Source organism: Micromys minutus, assembly GCF_963924665.1.
Source record: "Micromys minutus genome assembly, chromosome: 1".
In the NCBI taxonomy this organism is placed as follows: domain Eukaryota; kingdom Metazoa; phylum Chordata; class Mammalia; order Rodentia; family Muridae; genus Micromys; species Micromys minutus.
In genome coordinates, this window is record NC_137969.1 from 8,083,646 (window position 1) to 8,107,927 (window position 24,282).

General features: G+C 42.2%; 1 protein-coding gene across 2 annotated transcripts in view; it reads right to left on the reverse strand.

Annotated features, from left to right (window-relative positions):
• Positions 1 to 24,282, reverse strand: part of STIM2 (stromal interaction molecule 2) — a 120,293-nt gene that overhangs the window by 47,846 nt on the left and 48,165 nt on the right. For both annotated transcript variants that reach the window (XM_080917158.1, XM_080917157.1), the window contains exon 2: positions 18,278 to 18,408. In XM_080917158.1, the coding sequence (XP_080773284.1) occupies positions 18,278 to 18,408 (131 nt within the window). The remainder of the gene's footprint in view (positions 1 to 18,277; positions 18,409 to 24,282) is intronic.

Genomic DNA, 24,282 nt, shown 5'->3' on the forward strand with positions numbered 1-24,282 from the left:
ACAAGGTAGGGAGACCCAGCCCCTCTAAGTCGTCCTGTGGCTTCCACACATGTGCCCTATCCTGATCAGTCAGTCAGTAAATATAATTAAAAATATAAAAACACAACTTGGACTATGTTCTCACATAACTAATAGCAAAGGGTAAATTATTTAAAATGTGGGGAAAATGACTTCAGTTCCTGAGTTCAGATATTTAAACTCAAGGCTAATAAAAACTGGAATCACTTGGGCAGTTTACACTTTAACATAAGCATAACTTTACTCCAGTCAGTGACAAACTAACTCCCTGCTGCTATGGAATCAATTCACGACACTGATTCCCTCAGCTGCCAAACTTCAAGACCCACCCAGCAAGACACAGCTTACCTGTAATAAACTGCTTCCAATCCCTTTCTCAGAAGAGCCCAGCCCAACACACCTCATAATTACTGTCAACTCTAGTAAAGGTAGGTCAGACTTGAACCATTATTTATAATACTGATCCAATAGGCTAGTCAACAGGGAAAAGATAGATGGTTCAACTGATAATTTCCAAAACAAAACTCTGAGAAACAATGTCTGTCTGTCCGTCCATCCGTCTGTGAGGTGATGTTCACCACAGGGTTTCCCTGGGTAGCCCTGGCCGTCCTGGACTTTGCTCTGCAGGCCTCCAGCTCCAAGTGTTGTTCTTCCTCTTGAGATCTCTGATTAAGGCATGCACGACCACTGCCAGTGAGGAGCTCAGCTTTGAAATCATCAGGATAGTACTCTGATCTACAGCAATGATTCCTGCTCAGCATTACAATTACAATTCAAAACATCCAACAAGGCTGACTAGGATTCCTTTAGTCTGCCCATTCATTTAAAAACTGGTTTTTATAATGGCATTAGTAGTCCAAATATATAGACAGAAGACTGATTACACCTATGTTATTTCAAAAAGATAAAAACAAGAAACTTCCCTATGAAGATAGAGCAACAGAGACAGAGGCAGATTTTAACAGAGTGACCATAACAGTGACTTAAGTCAGATTTTTCTACTTTATTAAATGAATTTCTTACATATCTTAATACAGTAGATTTCTTAGCTGAACAATACCTGTGGCATGTTGAAAAACTGTTACTGTTCAAGTTGGTCCCCCTTTCTCAAGTTGTGCTTTGTATGGTTTCATTAGTCATATGTAAGAGTTAAACTGTGCTGGTCTGAGTACTGTCATGAAAGCTCACAGCCATGTTCCTCTTCTGTCCAGGATGTGACTGTCCTGAGGTGTAGTGTCCACACTGTATAGAGTATCACCATGGCACCTGCGTGCTCAAGTAAGTCTAATTTTACTTGACAATAGCCCAAAAGAGACAACAAACAATACCAAGTTAGATAAGCCAAAAGAAGTCACAAAGTATGTCCCTTAGTGAAAAAGTAATTCACAAAAAGAAATTCTCACCTTGAGGAAAAAAAATTGTGTAACACTGATAAAATCTATGAGCTATTAATTCGTTACCCTGACCAATCTATAAATTATTATAATAGATCTGCATGATCAGGAATATATATATATATATATATATATATGTATACGTACATACGATTCAATACTATCTGCTGTTTCAGACATCCATTGAGAAGCCTTGGACCATGCCCCCCGCCCCCGCAGTAAAGGAGGTGGGGTGGTGCTGCTCTATGGAAGTTACCATAAATAGGTACCATAATAACTAGAAATATACCAAAGTCTTTAGCATTAGGAGTTCATCAAATTCTACCATCAGGCTTTGGCTACAGGTTCCCAAATTCTTTAACTACCGAGTCACTAACTTGGCTCTTTTGCCATTCGAGAATGTATGCAAACCAATACCTTTGCAATAAAGTGAGTCAGCATTATATCAACTAGCATAGCATCAATAATATGGCAAATTTTTCAAAAGTAACTTGTGACTATTTAAGGAAAGGTTACATATTTAAATCTCCAGGTTCTACTTGCTAAAGTTCTTTAGTCAGAATGTTCATTTCCAGTATAGATGAGGTTACAGAGCCTAGATTTAGCATCCTCCTACACAGAGCAACTGAGAGACCAGACAAACTATATGGACACCAATTTTTAAGATATTGAACACAAAGCAGCAAAGGATAGTGATTCTAGAGAGACCAGATCAATAATTTGGGGAGGTCAGGGAATGGTTTAAGTGTTGTCCTAAAGATTTACAGTGGGTGTCTGGAGAGACCAAGGGCACGAGAGACTACAGTGTTATGAGTAAGAGTGAGTCTGGACACCTAAGAAGCATTCTTCATGCCTTGAACTAACATCATTATACATACCTACAAGTAATAAACTAAAGAAAGCAAAGAAATTCATCTAAGAACGCCGGAGAAAGCAATCCTGGTGCTCATACAAGGAGAGCACTGTGTCTATTTCAATCAGAGTGGAGAACCTAATGCAGAACTCACCAGCGAGAACACCATGATTGGCTTTGCTTCATTACCAGAGAATATGAGCCCTGAAATGAATCTATGTTGATCCTACCTAAAATGTACTAAGTATGATCCCTTCTCCCCATCAACTAAATTTCCTCCAAGTAACTTTGCCCAGCTCTAAAAGAAAGCTTGAGAACACGCATAAATCACAAAATATCATGTACCCAAGATGCCAATGTTTAAAATGTGTGTCAGTCCACTTACTGACATGCTAAGACACAGGAAAACAACAGCCAAAATTCAAAGATCAATCGTGCAAGATCAACCAAATAATGAAATAGCGGAGAATTGGGGCTTTAAAAAACTATTAACAATAAATATGACAGGGCCTGGAGGTGTGGCTCAGAGATCAAGTACAGACAGGGCGTCTTCCAGGGGCTGAGTTGAGTTCCCAGTCCCACACTGGGCACATTACAGCCACATGCACCTTCAGCCCCACACACTCTGATGCTCTCTTTTGGCCCCTACAAAGACATTTATATACACATCACCATCCCCAATGTGCACATAATTTAAAATAGGTATTTTACATAGTCTACATATTCAACAAGCTGAGACACAAAGTAAGCATGTTAAATAGAGGCATATATGGTTGAAGTCTTTAAAAGTTTAAAACAAAATTCCAAGCCAATATTTTAGACACAGAATACTAGATGAAAAAGCTGAGATCCATGGCTGAGTGTGGCAAACAGAATGATTGCAAATGTCATAAAAGGCTGTGTGTGGAGAGTATCTTAACTGAACAGGATCAGGAACCACACTAGTCAATGACCTGAAACCAGACATAAGCAGAAAGTCTCAAAGAAATCAGAGATCGCACAGGTATACTTCTCAGAAAAAGATAAAAACAGACTTGTGTCTCATCAGACAAATGTAATGCAGAAAACACACAAGCAACATGTACAACATATGAAGGAGAAAAAAAAAAAACTGCCAACCTACAACTCTTACCCAGAGACAACACTATGAAAGAAATAAACACTAATAGAATTTGACATCAAGAGTCCTGGACTACAAAAAAGAAAAAAAGGTGTTGTTTTTAATCCAACTGTAGGCAGAAGAAAAGGAGCACATCAATCTTCAAAATGGATTAAGACAATGAACAAGTTAACTAGGAAATATGTGTAATTTAACCTAAGTCACTGATATTTTAACAACGCTGTTGAGGAAAAGATGTGACTTATCCATTTCGTACAAACTGCATATCCATCCATTTGTGGCAACAGGACCTTTTTAGAAATCCACTTCAGAAACAGTAATCAAAAGGTTAACACATCGTTGCCTTTTACCAACATCTTAAACTTTTTGGGACTTATCACACAGCAGTACACTACATAACATGTCCAAGAGCTGCCACTGTAACACCACACCTTTCACTGCTTCCTCCTGCGGCTTAGCAAGGGCCCATGTCCTATTGCTCACCCACGTTTATACGTGTAGGACAGAGTAGTCCTAGCGACTGGATTAGCAATGACTGTACAGGCCTCCCGATGTGAAAGGTTAAGTCCCTGGCACATGAAGCTGGGAGAGGCTAGGAATTTCAAACATAAAGTGCTTGCCGGGGAGTAGAAGGACTTAAGCTAGGATTCCCAGCACTCACCTACAGCCATGCACTCCAGTGGACATCTGAAATCAGCACAAGACAAAGAGATGGGGACGGTGGGGTGGGGAGAGCGTGCAGCCAGCACGCTCATTGGTTGGGCAGTCTAGCGGAAACTGAGCTCCGTCACTGAGAGCCTCTTTCCTTCCATCTCCCAGATCTGAGTTCTCGGGAGGCCCGAGCCTCTCTACGCCAGCTCTCCAAGAATGTGAAGCATATCAGGGATGGGGGAGTGGAATTATAACCGGCAGCTGCCGGCTACTGCCTCAGCAGCAGATTAACCTGGACCCCAAGTCATGGCTACGAGAACTAAACATCAGGTACTAAAGAAACCGAAGTGGATAGTAATCCTATGGCTATTATGACTTTTGTACCAGCTGCTCGACTGAAATTTATTCAGAAAATCCAAGACTAACTATTTGTGAATTGGAGAAAACAATACAGTGAGAAGCATGTACTCAACATTGCTCAAAGAACTCTATCTAAGCCAACTCAAAAGTGAGAACTAAGGAAAGGATCCCAGAGGTCATCCGACTGCTGTGCACAAAGGCATCCTTGAGAACTTGGTGTTCTCAAGGGCAACTGTGGGCAAGAGGATCTGAGTAAACGTGGACAGCAGCTGGACTAAAGTTCATTAGAGCTCACAGCGGAGCCTGGGGCAGGGACAAGGACACAACTCAGAGGTGGAGCACAGAGTTGAGCATCTTCTGGTGGGTACTGAGAAGCTCATGAGCAGGGCTGTGACTTGAATTCCCAGCATTTCAACTCTGGGCATAAATGACTAAATAAGTATCCTTCACACAGAGGAGGACACATGACTTCAGTCTGTTGTCTACATTCACATACACAAGCATGTCCACCTACAGCCCACACTCTGGATACACCACACATACATGTGACAATTAATCTTGGATATTACCCCTATTTGATTAAATCATACCATTTCTTCCATTCATAGATTGCTAGCTTAAAAGGGAATTTACATTTTTAACTTGAGGTGCATTTTGTAAATTGAAAAACAGCTATTAGTTTTTATAGGTGAGGATATCAATAAGATATTTAAGTTTAAAAGGCCTACACTGAGTACCAAGGGCAGAAACCTAAGACAACAGAACAGTACACTCGCCTTCTGGAGGGACTCAGTTACTCTCAAAGAGGAGGAGAGGAGGCAGAGGAGGAAGAAAGGGGCCAAAGAGCAAATGGAAAATTCGGTTCAACAAAGTTTTTATTACTGTCAGGTTTAAGACAGATGGCAAGGTTTCCAGAGGAAAATGGGAACTCCAGCTACTGGAGAGAAGAGATGTTCTAAAGAGCTGTCCAAGAATAGGGAGAGAGGAAATGAGGAATACAACAGAGCTATATTTGTTTTTCAAAATTCAGAAAATACTGAACTAAAGTCTCTGTGCTAAGTTGTATGTAAAATGTGCATCAAAACTGTAAGGGACCCTGGGGGACTTGGAGGGAGGTCGTGATATAAGATCAAAATACTGTATGCATGAAATTTTCAAAGAATACATTATTTTACAAAGGAACTATGTTATCAAAATTTGAAGGAACTTCGAGCCAGCAAGACAGCTCAGTGAGGAAAGACAACTGTCACCAACCCCATGGAACTGTGTTCAGTCCCTGAAATCTACCACGGTGGAAGGGCAAAACTGACTCTTGCAAACTGTTCTGACTTCTACAGACTTTGCAGTGGTGTGTGTGTGCACAACACACACAGGAACATGTACACATACAACCACATACGTACAATAAATGTTAGGCAACTTCTCTCATAAAAGACAGAAGTGTATCTGCTAAAAAGATATTTTCTTCTCTAAGTATCTTTAAGAGAATTAATCTTTAAAAGATCTCATTAAGTTGCAACCAAGTACAATAGCTAGTGTCTTTACCACTTGCTTTTTCGGTGTAGGATTAAAGAGACCTACCAGTGAAGTTTAGGGTAGTAACCAGAGACCATTTCTTCAAATATGAAAAACCAGTGATGCTGAGGAATTGCTGTCATTTTTAGGCAACTTGCTTCTTGTAAAGAAAGAGATCAGTTTCTTCAGTCACCTCCTATATCTATGTAACTAATGTGATATAAGCCAGATAAAAGCGAAAGAGAAACCATGATGAAGAAAATTAGACTGGAAATCAGAGCAAGCTAAAGTACAAACAAAAATACCAGTAATACAATATAAAACAAAGGACCACTCTGAGTTGGAAGAATAGTAATGAGGAAAAATTAGCAAAAAAAGATGAATATATATTGAGTTTCTATGTTACTAAGTCTGAAAACCACCAACATCAACCTTGCAAAATGCCTCCAAGTTAGGCAAAAGCTACAGGTGAACTAACTAGTAGTCCTAAGTGCTAAGTCTAGTTCTAAGATTGTCTGTACATTTAGCAAGCTAAACTAACAGGAACACACAATATATCACACAAACGATTCTTCTGTGGGCTTGTCTTAGTTAGGGTTACTACTGCTGTGAGGAATCACCAAAGAAACTTGAGGAGGAAAAAATATTTGGCTTATGCTTCCATATCACTGGTCACCATCAAAAGCAGTGAAGGCGGGAACTCAAGCAGGACAGGAAGCTGGAGGCTGGAGCTGACACAGAAGCCATGGAGGATGCTACTGACTGGCTTATTTGCCTGGCTTGCTCAGCCTGCTTTCTTATAGAACCCAGAACCACCAGACCAGGGATGGCACCACCCACAATGGACTGTGCCCTCCTATGCCAATCACTAATTAAGAAAATGCTCGGGGATTGCATACAGCTGATCTCAAGGAGGCTGTTCTTTTCTATTCTCTTCTCTTCTCTCTGGTCTTCTGAGATGAGATTTCTCTGTGTATCCCTGGCTGTCCTTGCTCTGAGATAGCTTTAGCGTGTGTCAAGTTGTCATAAAGTTATCCAGAATAAGATTTAAGAAAACACTATGTATACATGAAGCTATTAACAGTTCACCTTGGTTAAGGTAAAAGCACGTGGAGGAAGCTGTATAGTAAACGATTATGACTACACAGACAAGCCAACTGTGCCTAACTATAAAAGACCATCAATGCCAAACTAGGCAGTCTAGACAATCTCTGGGAAACTACAGCAGTGGGCCTCAGGGCATGTCTATTGGACTAGCAGGATCAGCAACACCAGAGAACTTAGAACCTCAACCAGAGCTACTGACTAAGAAACTCAGTGTGGGCAGGCCATTTGTGCTACACAAAGTCCTCTGGCAAATGAGACACACTGAAGTTTGATACCACTGGAGATATGGCCTGATATAAGCTTTTAACTGGGAAGAAAATAAGGAAGCATCATACTCTACGTTTTTTCAAGCAGTTGAGATGGATTTAAAAGGAAGGCTACCATGGCCAGGCCAGCTCTAAATGAAAAGACAGTAAACTGAGTCTCTGAACACTGAAACAAGAACAGACTTTAACAGGAGGGCAAGCTAAGTACGTTGATACAATGGAAGGGCAAAGCAGCCAACCTGAAGGTTAACAAGAAACTCTGTTTGGATTGCTTTGTTTTATTCATTCAGCTTTGGTTTTTTGTGTTTGTCTGTCTGTCTGTTTGTTTCTTTGTTTCCTGGAGACAGGGTTTCTCTGTGTAGCCTTGACTGTTCTAGAACTCAGTCTGTATGTAGAACGGTCTGGCTGGAGAGCAGGCTCAGCGTTAAAGGGTGGACTCACAACCAAAAATATAAGAAACATTTTAAGCCAGTCATAATTAGTCTAAAGTTTCTAGAGAAGAAAATGACAGAAACAATGTGGTTTGCTATCATCTAAGACAAGGAGTTGGAAATCTTACCAGATCAAATGTAAGAGGAAAGTTCTAAGCCAATATTTCTCAACTTGTAGGTCACAATCTCTTTGGAGGTCAAGCGACCCTTTTACAGGGGTCACATATCAGATATGCTACATATATTTATATTATGAGTCAATAACCACAGCAACCAAAATTACTTTATGGGTGGGGGTGTCCCACAACATGAAGCACCATATTAAAGGGAAATTAGAAAGGTTGAGAACCACTGTTCTAGAGAGAAGACCAAATTTAATACACATGGAAGAGAGAATTACACCCATGGGCCTGCGTGATACTGCTAGAAACTAAAAAGGGAAAGCAGTCTAAGGACAAGCGCCCCATAGAATACATGCAGTGAAGATGCGAGAAAGAAGAGAAGCAGACTGGGAGGAGAGGGAACATCTACTCTGCACCTCTGGTCCTTCCCTGGGAAGACCCAGCACATCACTCTTCTGACTCTCCACCATAGAATGTCCTAGAAGCCAGCCCAGCCTGTGAACACTGCCATGGGTTTCACAAGGTCCAGCACAGCCTTGTGCCAAGCTTTGCCTGACACTCCCTACACAGAAACGATGTTCTCTGATGCACAGCCCGTTCCTACAGTCCGTCAGAACACACCTCTCATTAGAGTGTAACACCAGGTGATGGTAAACTCGCTATATTCACACTCATGTTTCATACTGCCCTACACAGTACGGCTTATAAACAGGACTTCAAAATATTCAGTCCATGATGTTTAACTGAATGATGAAATAACAGGCATTTACTAAACTCTTATAGGCCAAGAAAAAAAGGAGAATAAAACAAAAATCAAAATATAAAAATTCCCATACCTCTTTAAATAGTATTTAAATGAAGTGTTAGGACATACTTAGAAATTACAGAAAATCATGTTGCATATCAGCATATGTATATTTACTTATGTGTATGTGTATATACATATATATTCATACATACACATAAATATTACACACACACACACACACACACACACACACACACACACAATTAGACCTCAATAAAGATAAGGACATTTTTAGAGAGAAAAGTAATAAATTTGGGGAGTCTAAGTAACTGCAAAGTGATGAATCTATGAAAGGGTTAATTAAGTGTTGTGCTATGGAAAACATTCTGCAGCTACACCGTCAATAGGACAGAACAGCAACCCACAGATTAGGAAAAGATCTTTACCAACGTTACATCCCACAGATGACTAATATCCAAAATAATCAAAGAACTACAGAAGTTACACTCCTATTTGGTTCTCTTAAAAATGGGAGACAGAGCTAAACAAAGAATTCTCAACTGAAGAATCCCAAATGGCTGAGAATCACCTAAAGAAATGCTCAACATCCTTTGTCATCAGGGAAATGCAAATCAAAACAACACCGAGATTCCACCTCACACCAGACAGAAAGGATAAGATCAAAAACTCACGAGACAGCACGTGCTGGTGAGGATGTGGAAAAAGAGGAACACTCCTCCATTGCTGGTGGGATGGCAACCTGGTAGAACCACTCTGGAAATCAGTCTGGAGGTTCCTCAGAAAATTGGAGATAGTTCTACTGAAGGACCCAGCTATACCACTTTTGGGCATACACCCAAAAGATGCTCCAATATATATCAAGAACACATGTTCCACCATGTTTATAGCAGCCTTATTTATAATAGTCAGAAGCTGGAAAGAACCCAGATGTCTTTCAACAGAGGAATAAATACGGACAATGTGGTACATTTACACAATGGAGTAGTACTCAGCTATTAAAAAAACGATGATTTCATGAAATTCACAAGCAAATGGATGGAACTTGAAAATATTATCCTGAGTGAGGTAACCCAGTCACAAAAGAACACACATGATATGTACTCACAGATAAGTGGATATTAGCCAAAAAGAAGCTTAGAATACAACCCACAGACCCTGTGAACCTCAAGAAGAAAGAAGAACACACTGAAGTGTGGATGCTGCAGGACTACTCAGTAGAGGGAAGAGAATAATCTCTGGGAAGGAGAGGGAGAGAGGAGGGGGAGTAAAAAAGTAGGACCAATTCAGATATGGGAGGAGATGGAAGAGAAGTACAGAGGGTCAGGAACTTGAAAGTAGGTGTGTAGCAGTGGGGGAGGGGGTAACTGGGCATAGCCACCAGGAAGACCCAGGTGCCCAGGATGCAACAGAGAGAACTTTATCCAAAATACCCAACAAAGGGGAGAGAGACCCTGTAAAGGCCATATCCATAGGCATGGCCCCAGGCTGAGAGATGGGACCACCCACGCCCCTCAAAAATATTAATCCAGAATTCCTCCTGTCAAAAGGAAATGCAGGGGCAAAGAATAGAGCAGAAACTGAAGGAAAGGTCATCCAGAGACTGCCCTACCTAGGGATCCATCCCATCTGCTGACATCAAATCCAGACACTATTGCTGATGCCAAGAAGAACTTACTGACAGGAGCTTTGTGTAGCTGTCCCCTGGGGGACTCTGCCAGAGCAGAACCAATACAGATGTGGATGTACACAGTCAAACATTGAACTGAGCTCAGGGACCCCAGTGGGGGAAGTTAGGGCAAGGACTGTAGGAGCTGAAGGAGTTTGCAACTCATAGGAAGAACAGCAATATCAACTAACCAGAACCCCAATGTTCCCAGGGACTAAACCACCAACCAAAAAGTACACAGGGGTGCCCATGGCTCAGGCTTGATATGTCGCAGAAGATGGCCTTATCTGGCATAACCGAGAGGAGAGCCCCTTGGTCCTCAGGAGGCTTGATGACCCAGGACAGAAGAACACTAGGCCATTGAGACAGGAGTGGGTGGACGGGTGGGGGAGCACCCTCATATATAGGCAGGGGGAGGAGGGGATGGGGGCTTGTGGAGGGGAAACTGGGAAGGGGGATAACATTTGAAATGTAAATAAATTAAATAACCAATAAAAAATAAACAAATAGATAAATAAACAAAAAATAATAACAATAACATTAAGTAGGCAAAAAAAAGTTAAGCTTCTGAGGTATGAGAAACACTACATACCTGAGTTTCATTTCCAGAACCCACTTAACACCAGCCACACATGATCGCTTGCCACTGGAATCCTGCCACTGGGACGTGGATCTCTGCTGCTAGCCTAACCTACATGGTGAGCTCTAGTTAACACATATTATTTCAAAATAAAAACAAAATTAATGGCTCTCAAGAAACAATATTCAAGGTTTTCCTTTGACTTCTACACATATGCTCACACAGATGTATGTGTGTGCAACTGCACACATGCACACTGCCTACACATACAGTTAACTTTCTGCATAGGTCTTTCGTGTAACTAGAGAAAACTGAACCACATGAATAGGCTCCGGGTAAATATATGAATTCTACAGTACAAAGCTTGGCTCAACACTTAGAGCGATGCAGGACAACCTAGGAAGGAAACAGTAAGGGGTTGAGCACAACATACAGCAGAATATCATTAGCCATATGGTGAATGTAGTAACATGGCCCTGGCCTCAGCGAGGCTTAATTTACACCTGCTCTCTTGGTGTGATTAGTAGGACTTACTTTCACTCTTAAGAGTATCCACATTGGACAAAAAAACAATATGACAACAACAACAACAACAATAATAATGTAGACTAATGATGATAATGGTATATACGAAGACATCATTGTGGATATGTTCATTTGTGGAATACGTTCTGTACACACTCATATCCAGACATCTTCCAGAAAGTCAAACAAGATGCAAACATGTGCTAAACCCTCCAGAAATGTATTATGTAAATGCAATGGCATTCTGTGGTCCTGAGCATCCTCAGAGGGGGAGGAGAGGAACAGACCAGCAGTACAGACAGGCTGCAACTGTCGCGGCCAGATGCACAGCCCTGACTCACTCCACCTCTTCTGCCCCTGCCAGTCTGTAACTGTGTCACGTTGAAAATTCTTGTTGAAGAAAATTTAAAATTAATGGAAGAGGAATGTAAAATTATTTTATATGAAAATATATAATTAGTGTGTGGTTTCAGTTAAATTGAAAAAAAAAAATCTAAGAAGCAGCAAAAAAAGATTTCCTAGTTAAAGCAAGGTTGTCATGCCTAGAAAGAGGCAAATATACCATTTAATACTTTACTGTTCTCTGATGGCATAAAACATGACTCTGGAAGTTTGTCTCTGACAGATCTCATAACCACTCTCTCTGCATTTATATTTACCACAATAACTATCTATACAATGGTGGTTAAGTCCTATTTAGTCCACATATAACTTAACTATTACATAACAAAGGAGCTTCTTAAATTGTCCATAACAAATGCAGCTTCAAGAAAGATCCTGCTACAATGAGGCAGAATTGTACGGTAGAAGTTATGACATAAACAAAAAAGGACAGGGTACAGAGAGAACATCCTGTGTATTGTATGGATGCAGTACCTGTCAATTAAACAGCATATGGCCTATGGCTAAACAGAAAACAGAGGTGGGACATCCAGGAGAGAGAAAGAAAGGTGCTGAGGAGAGGAGGAGGCAGGGAGGGTTGCCCGGGAGATGTGATGAGCTGAACACTTGGTACCTGAGCACAGGTAACCAGCCCCGTGGCAGAATGCTGGCTGGAATAAACCGGATATGTTGTTATATCAAGTCAGAGAAGAGCCTAGCTAGATGACCAAGGTATTTGTAAATAGATTTTGAGTCTGAGTTTTTTTCTGGGAACATGGGACTGGGAAGAAGAACCAGGGCCTAACTTCTACAAAAGGGTTGCAAAGAATCTTTTCACTTTGACAGTAATTGCTTTGAAGGACACATATATTCACAGTAAGAAACGCTCTGGGAGAAGAATCTGTTCCCTTTCTCTTTTTAATATATTGTTTGAGAATTACACACACACACACACACACACACACACACACACACACAATCTCTATACATTGTGCTCAATCTAATCCACCCCCAATTCCTTCCCCTCCAACACCTTCTATACACTTTCCAACTTTCTCTGAAGCTCATGTAGCCTTTGTTAAAGCCACAGGATTCACACTGTGCTACCTGCACGTGTGTGGGTGAGGGGCTGTCCCTTGGAGAAGGGGCCAGACTCTAAAACAGCATCAGGTCTTTAAATGTCATTAACTCAAAAGGAGTTGGCAAAAGAGCTGGAATCCCAAAGACAAAGGAGGAAGTTCAGTGAATTAGTTCAACCACCGTCACAATAACACATCAAGAGACAGGGTACACAACCAAACCCTGGAGCAGGATAGGAATTTTACAATTTAAATTAAAATGTCTAGGTTATAAATATAAAAATACTAGAGCATTTCACTAAGATCTGAGTTAGTAATTTACAAAATGGTTCTTAATCATCTAGGTTGTGAAACACCTTACTTCAAAAATAGCAAAGGACTTTCTCCAGGACAATATAAACCAGTTCTTTTATATGTCCATATTCTTTTTTAACAGAAAGTACTAAGAAAAATTCAAGATAGACTCTGATGAAAAGCAATGTCACCAAGAACAAGGGGAAGCGGGGTCTTTTGCCAGATCTCCACAGCAGTGAGGCCTCCGCACTCTTGAGATGACAAACGTGCTCCCCAGGAACAGGGAAGTCCTGGATCCAGTAATGACAAGTAAGGCTGGGATGCCAAGTCAGCGCCAAGTTAAGATATGAAGTACCTCTGTCACTATCAGTGTCCTGAAATGACTCTTAAGCTTCATCAGATAGCCTGACCAAAGGGCGTGGCACACTGAACATTTGGTTCCACCCAGACTCCAGGCTCAGCCGGGCTGGGCACTGCTCGCGAACCCGAGTCAGGCTAATGCTGGGTTTCTAGGAGCATTCTTTGATAATATGAAGTGTCTATACTGTAAAACAAACAGTAAATGCTCAATATATATGTCTCACCATATAACCTCATAATTCTAGTCCAACAGTGACAAAAGTACATGAACCCAGCCTAACTACCAGTAATTTTTATTTAAACAGGAGGCAGAATTGTCTTTGACCTACTTTCATCTCACCTTTGCCCTGCTTTTCCTTCTAGAAGAATGCCAGGTAACCCTCAACTTATACGTTTGTATATATAGTCACTGTTCACATGAAACACTACTTCTCCTAACTTTAATCACACACATCCTTCCTGTGAAAGAACTGACTCTAGCTGGACTACGTGGCCTTTTTAACATGAAGCTTGTTAAAGGAACTGACATCACTTCACTGCTCCAATGCTTTAGAATCATGTGGACAAACTTCCTACTGAACATTTGCAGTTGTCTGTAGAGAAGAAGCTGTGCTGCACAGCACCCAAGGTGGCCCTGATAGAGCGGAATCTTCCCATCCATTTTCCCAGCCTCCTTCCCTGAGTGTCAGCCAGGACAGTACTAAGTTCCAGCAAGAAGGCTAAGAGAAAGACAACAGAACATACTTCGAGACGAAATGCAGATGGGCTTTATATCTTTAACACTGAGTAAGGATGTGAGAACACAGGAGGAGGATCTTAAGTGGGTCTTCCCTCACACACCCTTCCCACTCAAGCCCTGCAGCAGGCTTCTGGATTGTGTAACACTAGCACGTACATCACCAGCAATGTAAAGGTGAACTAGACCAGATAACACAGCTAGGGCTTGAATCTGAAATGTCTTGCCCAGGTTTATGTTCTGAGAATTGTCCCTGGGCTGGTGGACTGTCTGGGAAATTGTGTAACCATTGGGAGGTGGGGGAGCCATCCACTGAGTGACGTCTGCTGAAGGTTATACCTGGTTCCAGTCCCATCCTGTGCCCTGTGGTCCACCATGACATAGGGTCTCCATCACATGTGGCCACTGCTGTGCACACCAACATGACATTCCTACTTCAGAAGAAACCTTGCTTCTCTTAACTGGTTTCTGCCAGTTTGATAAGAGTTAATGATCCGGCACTGTGGTTTCTGACCCATAGAAACCACAGGATGATAAACTACACTATCTTAATCACTGTGTTTTGGCGCACTTGTTAATATGGTAATTAGATATCATGTTTTGATTTTCTAACTGCTAAAACTTAATAGAAGTCTCCTTAGCATTTAATCCTCTGGAGAGCTAACAATTAAAAAGTTCAGTGGCCAACCCTGAATATGCATGTTCTCCTTTTGCTAATCCTAATTTCTAGTTCCACAAGTGACTCTCTCCTCCCAAACAACCCCAACAGATTCAACAGCTTGGGCTGCATACTGAGGTCTGTCACAAACAAACAAATGCCCTGGGAGCTATCTACCCCACGTGACTACATAATAGAGTGAAAGAAGAACGGCTGAGTGACAAGAAAAACTAAATATGGGATGGTTTAAAGCAAAAAAAGAAGGAAGGAAGGAAGGAAGGAATGAATGAAGGAAGGAAGGGAGGGAGGGAGGGAGGGAGGAAAGAAAGAAAGAAAGAAAGAAAGAAAGAAAGAAAGAAAGAAAGAAAGAAAGAAAGGAAAGAAAGCTCAGACACACTGAACTGTACTAAATGCTTCAATGACGTAGTGGAGAATTACAACTAAGATTCTCAATACCATCTCAGGGCCTTCTTCAGAAAATAACCATTCATCTCTCTTAATTTAAATTATTCGGTCAAATACCAACCGAAATATTGTTAGTATTGACAGAACATAACTATTTCACTATAACAACTCAACCTAAACAGGTCAGAGCCAAGATATACTGACTTTCATTATCTTGGTCTGGAAAGCAGTGACTTTCATTTAAAAAAAGAAAGAAAGAAAAAGGCTCTATGCCTTTTTTCGTAGTAATCTATAACATTCCAATTCTCCCACACATAGTTTTACCACAGCTGAAAAACTTAGCAGATATGTATTCTATTACTTTCCTGCCTATATTATATTCAGGATAGACACTGCAGGCTGCCACTACACAAGACCATCCCTAACACTCTAAGTAAAGTTACACAGAGCCTCCCCACATCTTCCTGTCCTGACCCCCTTCCACACTTAAGCACGGAGTTTCTCAAGTGAGCCTTCCCCACAAGCCCCACCAGGATGTTAGCTCAAAGGCACAGATTTCATCTCTTTTGTTCTAGATGTATTATTTAAAGCATCTATTTGGACATCTGGCATGCAGAAGGTCCTCAGATATTGGCTCAAAATCATATGAATGAACAGAAGCTATACTGATCAATGCTTTCTCATATGACCAAAATACAAAGCAAGAAAGCACTGAAGTTTTCAGCCAGCATTTTAAAATACCAAATACTTCTGATTTTTTTAAGTGCTACCAAATTCCCAAAATACAAGAAATTAAGCAACTTTAATTTTGTTTACTATGGTTTCTTATTAAACTCATGAACTCCCCTAATTATGACTAATTGAGACCTATTACAGAAGAACTATTTACTTTTTTAATGAGATACTTTATTTTTATAAACAAACAAACACTTATAAAACTGGAGACACCACACTAGCCCAAGAACTGCAGAATTAACAACTCACCCATTTAAGCCCTCTGTTCCAGTACTGTCGGAACAAACTGGAGATACACGTCTAAATTTTAAATCTTCTAAATGTCGCATTAAACAAAAAAAAAAAAAGTGAATTTCAGTGTCACATTTGATGTCACCAATATGCCCAGGACACTCTAATGTACATATGTAACTGGCACTCTGTGTACATGTGTCGTCACTGTGCAGTGTGGGTATGTCAGGACCTTGCTCAGTCACTCTCCATATTGACACAGGATACCTCACCAGATCTGGATAGATATCTGCAGATATCTCACCGTTCAGCTGCACAGGCTGGGCAGGAAGACCCGAGTCATTGTGCCTCTGCCCATGAGCACCGAGATCACAGGCATGCCCAACATGCCTGCTTTTCATATGCTGGGCACCGGAATTCAGGCCTTCATGTCTGCACAGCATGCATTTTGTAGACTGAGCATTAGCCGAAGCCTCCATTTAAAAAAAATTACTTTATTTTTCTCAAATATTCACGTTTAAACATATTTTTACAGCTAATAGCATATACTTCACTTTCAAATCTCAAATGCTATATGTGGCTAGTGGCTATCGTACTGACTGGTTGACTTCTACGTGTTTTTAGGTATCAATAAAGTAGAAATGCACACTGCATTTTTTTCTTTTAATTCTGGTACCTTTCTTTTTTGCTTTAATTCTGAATTCTAATAATACATCTTGTAAATGTATTGGTTGGAACTGGATTCCACAACTCTGCATTCTGACCCACTATGGTATTCTGTAATGGTTTCTGTCTGTGGCAAAGCCTCCTTGATGAGGAGTGAGGGCTACATTTATCTATGAGCAACAAGACAACCCCTACACCTACGGCTCAAGGATGAGGGGGTTAAGCCACAGGTAAGAACCATGGGAACAGTGAGTTCGCTATAGAATTATGTCTCCTAGAAATGTGAGAAGCTACCACCCGTGAAGTCTCACCAACATGACTGGCTAACCCTGAGGTGAACAAGGGTAACACTAGACATGCTAACATGCGTGTGAGGCCTCAATCCTACACAAAGAACTACAGAAGAGCCAAGTTCAGGGACAATAGTGTTCTCAAAGGAACAGCACACCTATTGACCATCAACACGAAATAAAGGGTGGCTGTGTTCGCACACGCTTTTAATCCCAGAACCTGGGAGGCAGAGACAGGTGGATGGATCTCTGTGAGTTTGAGATCATCCTACTCTACAAAATGAGACCAGGACAAGCCAGGGCATTTATACAGAAAAACCCTGTTTCAAAAAAGCGTGAATAAATAAATAAATAAATCTTCAGAGACTGTCACTGTGAGGTAGCAACCATCACTTCCCACAGAAGACTGCGCTAACCCACAGGACCTGCCTTGGCCAATCTGACACAAGCAAGTGCTGGTGTCTGGACGTGTGGTAAGCACTCAGACAAGAAGCCAGCTGCCAGGCAGTAACAAGCTCCTACCCAGACTCCTGGATGACAGACATACAGAAAGAGAAATCATAAAGTGTAGGACATCACAGCAGCTCAGAAATATAAATATATGCCAACTGCCCGGCTGAGCCCAGCTTACCCACAGAATTTAGAAGCAATGGCTTGTCGCTGACACAACGTTTTGAAGTGGTGTGTATAGCAGCACCGGGTAGTGACACAGAGTAGGGTCCCTGCTTGTGAAACCCATGACTATGAGGAGCTTACATAACCAGGAAGGGTGGCAGCAATGCACAGGTCTAGAGCCCTAGCTATGGGCAAGGAGTGTGGACCTAGGACAGTTTGAGGCTGGCCTGAGCCATCACATTTCACATCGTTCATCTAAAAAAAACCCACAACTACTGATCTATGAAGTCACAATTCCAACATATGGGGAAGGAGGAAGAGGGGTGGTGAGGAAAGAAAGAAAGTCAGAAAAGCCATGTAAATACAGTCAGCAGAATCACAGCTTAGAAAGGAAAGCCAAAGCTCTCCTGAACCCGGGACCAGAGGCTGGCGGGAGAGGCGCCCACGCACCTCATCGCTCTCGTCCACTTCTATCCCGCCGTCCTTGTCGTCGTCCATCTGCTTGTGTATTGTCTGCAGCGCTTCCAGGCTGAACCTGTCTTCCTCAGTGAAGCACGGCGGGCTCAGCGAGATGCAGGGATCTAGGGCGGAGCAGAAGAGCAGCGTTAACCTGCCGTACTGAACACGGGTCAGATGGACTTAAGAACCGCAGACCAACAACTGTCTTACCAGAACACCTTCTAACTTCGAAGATACAATAAACTTGAGCAAAGGTAAGTAACACAATTATCAACAGGCAGATATCTCAATTTTTCTAGCATTTCCTCATCTTTAAAGATCTTTTTGAATCCAGTATTTCTCAAGAAAAAGAGATTTGCTCATAATGAGAAGAAAAACCCAACATGGAATAGACAGGGTTACTTCTGTACCACCCAATTCAGTGGAAATGAAAGGTTGTGGAGACATTCAGACAAGTAAGGAGGGGAAGTGTAAAACAGTTCTCTACCTGGCTTTTCAAATGTATCCATTTTTAAACCAGCTACTTTTTGTACTTTTTTCCAATCTTATTTCCCATGTTTTCTTTAACATCTCTTTGTTGGTTAAACCCCTTCCAATAGAAGAGAAACAGAACATTATATTCAAGTTGCCAAAGCTAAAGATGTAGGGCTACAGAGAACCGGGCAAGCATGAAGCACTGGGTTTCAGCCCCAGAACTAAAACATTAGAATAATAAAAATGGAGCACTATTCAGAGGGCATAAGCCATGTGAGGATCTTCAAAGACTTCCAGCCGAGTAGACCAAAGAGCCTCGATCTGCCACAGGGGGACAGCCCTGTGCTCCTTCTGCTCACAGCGCATGTGCAAAGTCAGTACACGTACTGCTACTATTTGACTAAATCATTAAAATAGTATTTAACTATAGTATCAGTAGAGGCAATGACGTTAGGTTTAATATGATCTGGGACATTGTCATAGTGTGGTTTTCTCACCAATACTTAAAGTCTGGCCCTGTTGTGAATGGTCAACAGTCAACTGTGATAAAACCACATGTCACTGGTCTTAGCTGTCTCACTCATCTCTACATGGAAGCGAACAGATCACGTGCTTACTAAATTCTACTATAGTAAAAGAGGGATGGCTAATTTGGTATTTACATTAAAAAATTATAGTGAAGTGCCTGGGACTCACAAGTTATTTTATTTTCTAAAACATAATTCAAACCCAAGTATCTACATGTTCCAGTTTATAATCTAATTTAACATTTTTATAATTTTAATTTATTTAGTGCCGAAAGAAAATAGAAGAGAAAAGGAAATTATAGAAGATAGAAAATGCAAGTTACAGGCCACACGTGGCTCAGTGGTTCAGGGTACTTGCTCTCCCTGAGAACCCGGATTCGATTCCTAGCACCTACATGGCAGCTCATAGGCACCTGTGGCTCCAGAGGACCCAATGCCCTCTTCTGACCTCTGCAAGCACACACGTGATGGCTAGAGAACACGCAGAAAAACACACATACACATTAGAACAATTGCATGTTTAAGCCAGCTGTGGCGGCACATGTGCCTCCCAAAATTCAGGAGGCAGAGGCAGGTGGATTTCTGTGACTTGAAGGCCAGCCTGTTCTACATAGTGCGTTCCAGAACAGCCACGGCTACAAAGTGAGACTATATTAAAAAAGAAGAAAACAATTTATTTAATCAAGTCGAGATCTACATGATGTTTAGTGACCTGCATCCTAGGGTGACAGTCTCTTACACGTGATGTAGAAGAAAAGAACAGAGGCTCCCAGTGATCACACAGGTTTCTAGTTAAGCACCTGAGGCACTGCCAGTGGGTCTGTGCAGCGTTTACAAAGTCTGAGGGAAGACTGAGAGTAAGAAATGACCTGGGAAAGGCAAGTACAGGTAAAATCAGAGCAGGCATGGTACTCCAGTCACAGGCAGGACTGCCACCAGTCTAGGTGACACTGCTAATGCTAGGACAACCAGTGCTACAGAGCAAGATCCAATTTCCAAATCAATCCTTTGACTGATTGAAATTAAGATGAGCAACTATTTACTTGAATGTACTTCATTTTTTAAAAAGTTAACTCATTTAAAAACATACTGCCAAAGTCTACTGCACAGTCTAACTTTCTCACAAAAATCTTTCACGGGTTCTATGCAATACATACTTCTCCCAAGTCCAGTCCGTCAACTAAATAAATGTCATCTATTGTATAACCAAACTACTGTGTCGGGCACTGGAAATACAACAGTAAACAGGAGAAAGCATTTGAATATATCCCAGCAAGATTGAAAGATGAGTTAGCAGTGGCTACAGACGTCCTCGCAATGGGAAGCAGCTGGGAGAAGGCAAGCAAAAAGTGCCTGTGAAATGTCTGAACTTTCGTTCATATGCTCAGACCGTGCTACCTAAAAACATCACTTTAGGCTGTACTCTAATCATCTGTGGTGGCTTTATATTCTGTCTGCTCAGCCAAGCAGACGGGGCGGAGACTACATTCTTCCATCTATCACAAGTTCATCAGAAGTAGGGGTTTTGCTGGGTGATACTTTAGGCCTGATTAATTCTGACACTTCGTACTTTAGATCACAAACTTCTATGCCATGAAAGGCAAAAACTTACTGACATTAGAAATTAAAAAGACAATGTAGTCATTAGAAAGTTTAGAAGTATGGTACACTTTTTAAAGTTCACAATCTAGTGAGAAAGAAGACATTGTGTTGGGAACTATTAAGAACACTAGCTACATGATGTCATGATTTGATTATGCTCCCCACCCCCAGAAAAGCCTTGCACTGGAAACATAATCCCCAGTGTGGCAGTACTGGGGAAGGATCCTAATAGGGGTGTTGGGTTATGAGAGCCCGCCCTCATGGACAGATTACGGCGAACCAGAAGCTCGAGAGTAACTTTGATCTCTTGCCCTCACTTGCCCTCATTACATTCCTCCCTATCTCATGCGCTCTTGCCCTTCCTTCGTCCAGCATGACAATGTAACAAGATGCTGTACCTGCGTGCCAGCTCCCTGATCATGAATTTTCCAGCCTTGAAAACGTATTGCTATTGTTTACACGTGGTCTACAGAGCACTAAAGTTATATGTTATGGGAACTTGGACAGAGTCTAGTCCAGACTAGGAAAGATGGACGAGCAGCCTATTTTCCTTGGAGTGCATTTAGAAAACTTCAAAGGCCCTATACCTGATGGCCCTGAGAGAAAAGAAAAGCCTGAAGGAGAGTGTTTAGGGACAGGAGAGTCTGTGACATCAGACTCTGTATGGAGGACAGAGCACTGGGAAAGAGGGGAGGCACTGGCAGCGGCGTGCCAGGAGACCATTTGTCCAAACTTTCCTTTTCCATCCTAGGGTACTTGGGTCAGATAAGGACTAGACAAAGTCAGGAGGGATTTCAAGGGGGCAGACACAATCAGACCCGTAAGAGGTCACTCCAGGGACAGTAGAACAGATGGAACGAGGGCAAGGCTGACAGGCAGTTGTGGGAGAGTACAGGAGCTCTGACACAGCAGGTAAGAATGAAGACAGTGCTAGCACAGGTCTGTGGAAGATGGAGCAGTAAGTGATATGACAAACGTGATCTACATTTCCACACTGAGTACTGTTTCCTAAATTTAGAGTTGATGAAATAGTTCAGTGAGTAAGCACACTCGCTGTGCAAGCCTGGTGTCCTGATTTCAGTCCTCGGGCACCCCAGTCTATCCCCAACCTGACTTAGATCCCCAAAATGTAAACCAACCACAAAGTTGTCGTCTGACCTTGATAATGTTCAACACTGTGGCATATGTGCCCTTCCTAACACTTACTGCGTACTCCCCAGCACACAATATTATTTTCCCACTAACTAATTCATTTACTTTACATCCTCAAAGCTTCCCCTCCCTCCTCTCCTCCCACCTCTCACCTCCCATCCCCCAGCCTTTCTCTTTGGAGAAGCAGGGCCTCCCACGGACAGCAGCCCCCTGGACATACCAGGTCGCAGTGGGACTAAGTGCATCTTTCATTGACCTGGACAAGGCAGCCCAGCTGGGGAAGGGACCGGAAGGCAGGCAGCGGGGTCAGAGGGAACACCTGCTCCTACTGTTACAGAACCAGAGCCCACACGAAGACCCAGCTGCACATTTGTTACATCTATGCAGAGGGCCTGGGTGCATCCCATGCATGTTCTCTGGCTGGTGGTCTCGGAGAGCCCCTAAAAGCCCAGGTTAGTTGATTCTGTAGTTTTCTTGTGATATCCTTGACCTCTCTGGCTCCTTCAATCCTTCCTCCCCTCTTCCACAGATTCCCCAAGCTCCACCTAATATTTGGCTCTGGGTTTCTACATCTGTTTCCATCGGCTGCTGGGTGAAGCCTCTCAGCTGACACATATGCCATGCTCCTGTCCTCAACATAGCAGAATGTCATTAACAGTGTCGGGGTGGGCTCTGTCATGGCGTGGCTCTCAGTCACTTCGGGGCCCTTTGGCTGAGATCAAGTGTAGTGTCTGTTCCCATCCGTTCACTGTCATTTTTTTTTTAACAAATACTATTTCCTTCAAGTGTGACTCAAGACCCACAAATGCAGCAGTCATGAGTTCTGAACTCGACTGCCATCTCTGATGCCTCTTTAATTCTTTCTCGGTTGTTTTCTAGGTTAATCCAGCAAGAATGATCACTTTAAATCAGATTAGCTGACTTACTTTAAAACTCGGTCTACTCTATAAGATCCATGGCTATAATGAGTACAGTGTTATACTTTCAAACATGGCAGCTGAAAAGCTTCTTTCCTGAGAGTATTTCATAGTATTTCATAGACCTGACCTCCCCGAGTGCACTGGTGAAAACCATTTCTCCTCACCTGGAGCATGGTTCTTACCTCGTTCATTTAAACAGTGCCCACACTAGCAAGCCGGGCTCTGCCTGGCGCTGGGCACACAGGACAAGGAAGTGCCCTCTCCACGGAGCCGTCAGCTTGTGTCAAGCACAGTACAGCACAAGGGACCCTCTGCTTTCACAGACTCGGCTGTTCTCTGCACTGATAGACCCAGCACCGAAGAAAACGGAATCAGCTTCTACGGAGGAAGAGACTTTTCCTGCTTAGTCAACATCAGCACTAAGCTGAGTTCCTGTATTCAATACCAAATGCCCTGTCTGAAGCCTTAACGTGTTCTGAAGTAAAAATAGTTATTTACTTAATCTTAAGTGAATTAAGATTACTTCCTCTAGTTAGAATTATCATTAAAAACCAAATCTATTTATAAATGTAATCTATTATCTCTAACCCTATGCTTGTATCTTTCAGAGGAAATGACTCATGGGTAACTTGTTTAATAAGATCAGACCTACCTCACATAACATTTGGGATCTTCGAGCCACCAAATCCAAGTGTCAGTCTGAATTACATAAAGCAATGTGTCGGTGCTCTTAGGAAAGGACTATTGCCACCATGATACTGCCTGCCCGGGAGAGCAACTGACAAATCCGAAAGCCACACGTCCTTCTTTCCAAAGAGACAGCCCACTGGCCAACAGTCGCCTACACCCTCTACCTTACTGTCCTTCTGGACAGTGTGTCTCACTGCAATCCACAGCTCTCTTGAACACACCACTTCACGAGTGTGAACGTGGCTCCCACAAGCTTAAATTTAGACTCTTATTTCCACAGGTGGGGCAGGGCCTGGCTGGTAGAAATGTGTCACTAGGAAGAGCCACCAAAGGTTATGCATACCTTACCTCTAGTCCTGCTTGCTGCTTCCTGACCCACGGCGACGTTAGATCCACTGCCTAAGTCTCTGCCACTATCCACAGAACAGCCCACTATCCTGCTCGGCTGTCATAGACTAGTGACCCCTGAAAACACAAGCCAGCCATACGGTCATAGCAATGGGAAGCAGCCACAGCACTGTGATGAATGTTGTGTATCGTAACGTTACCTTTAATTTGAATATCCTCACGGTCTACCTCAATAGGTGTCATGTTTAATGGTTTATATGCCTTAATGAAACGGTTAAGTGGT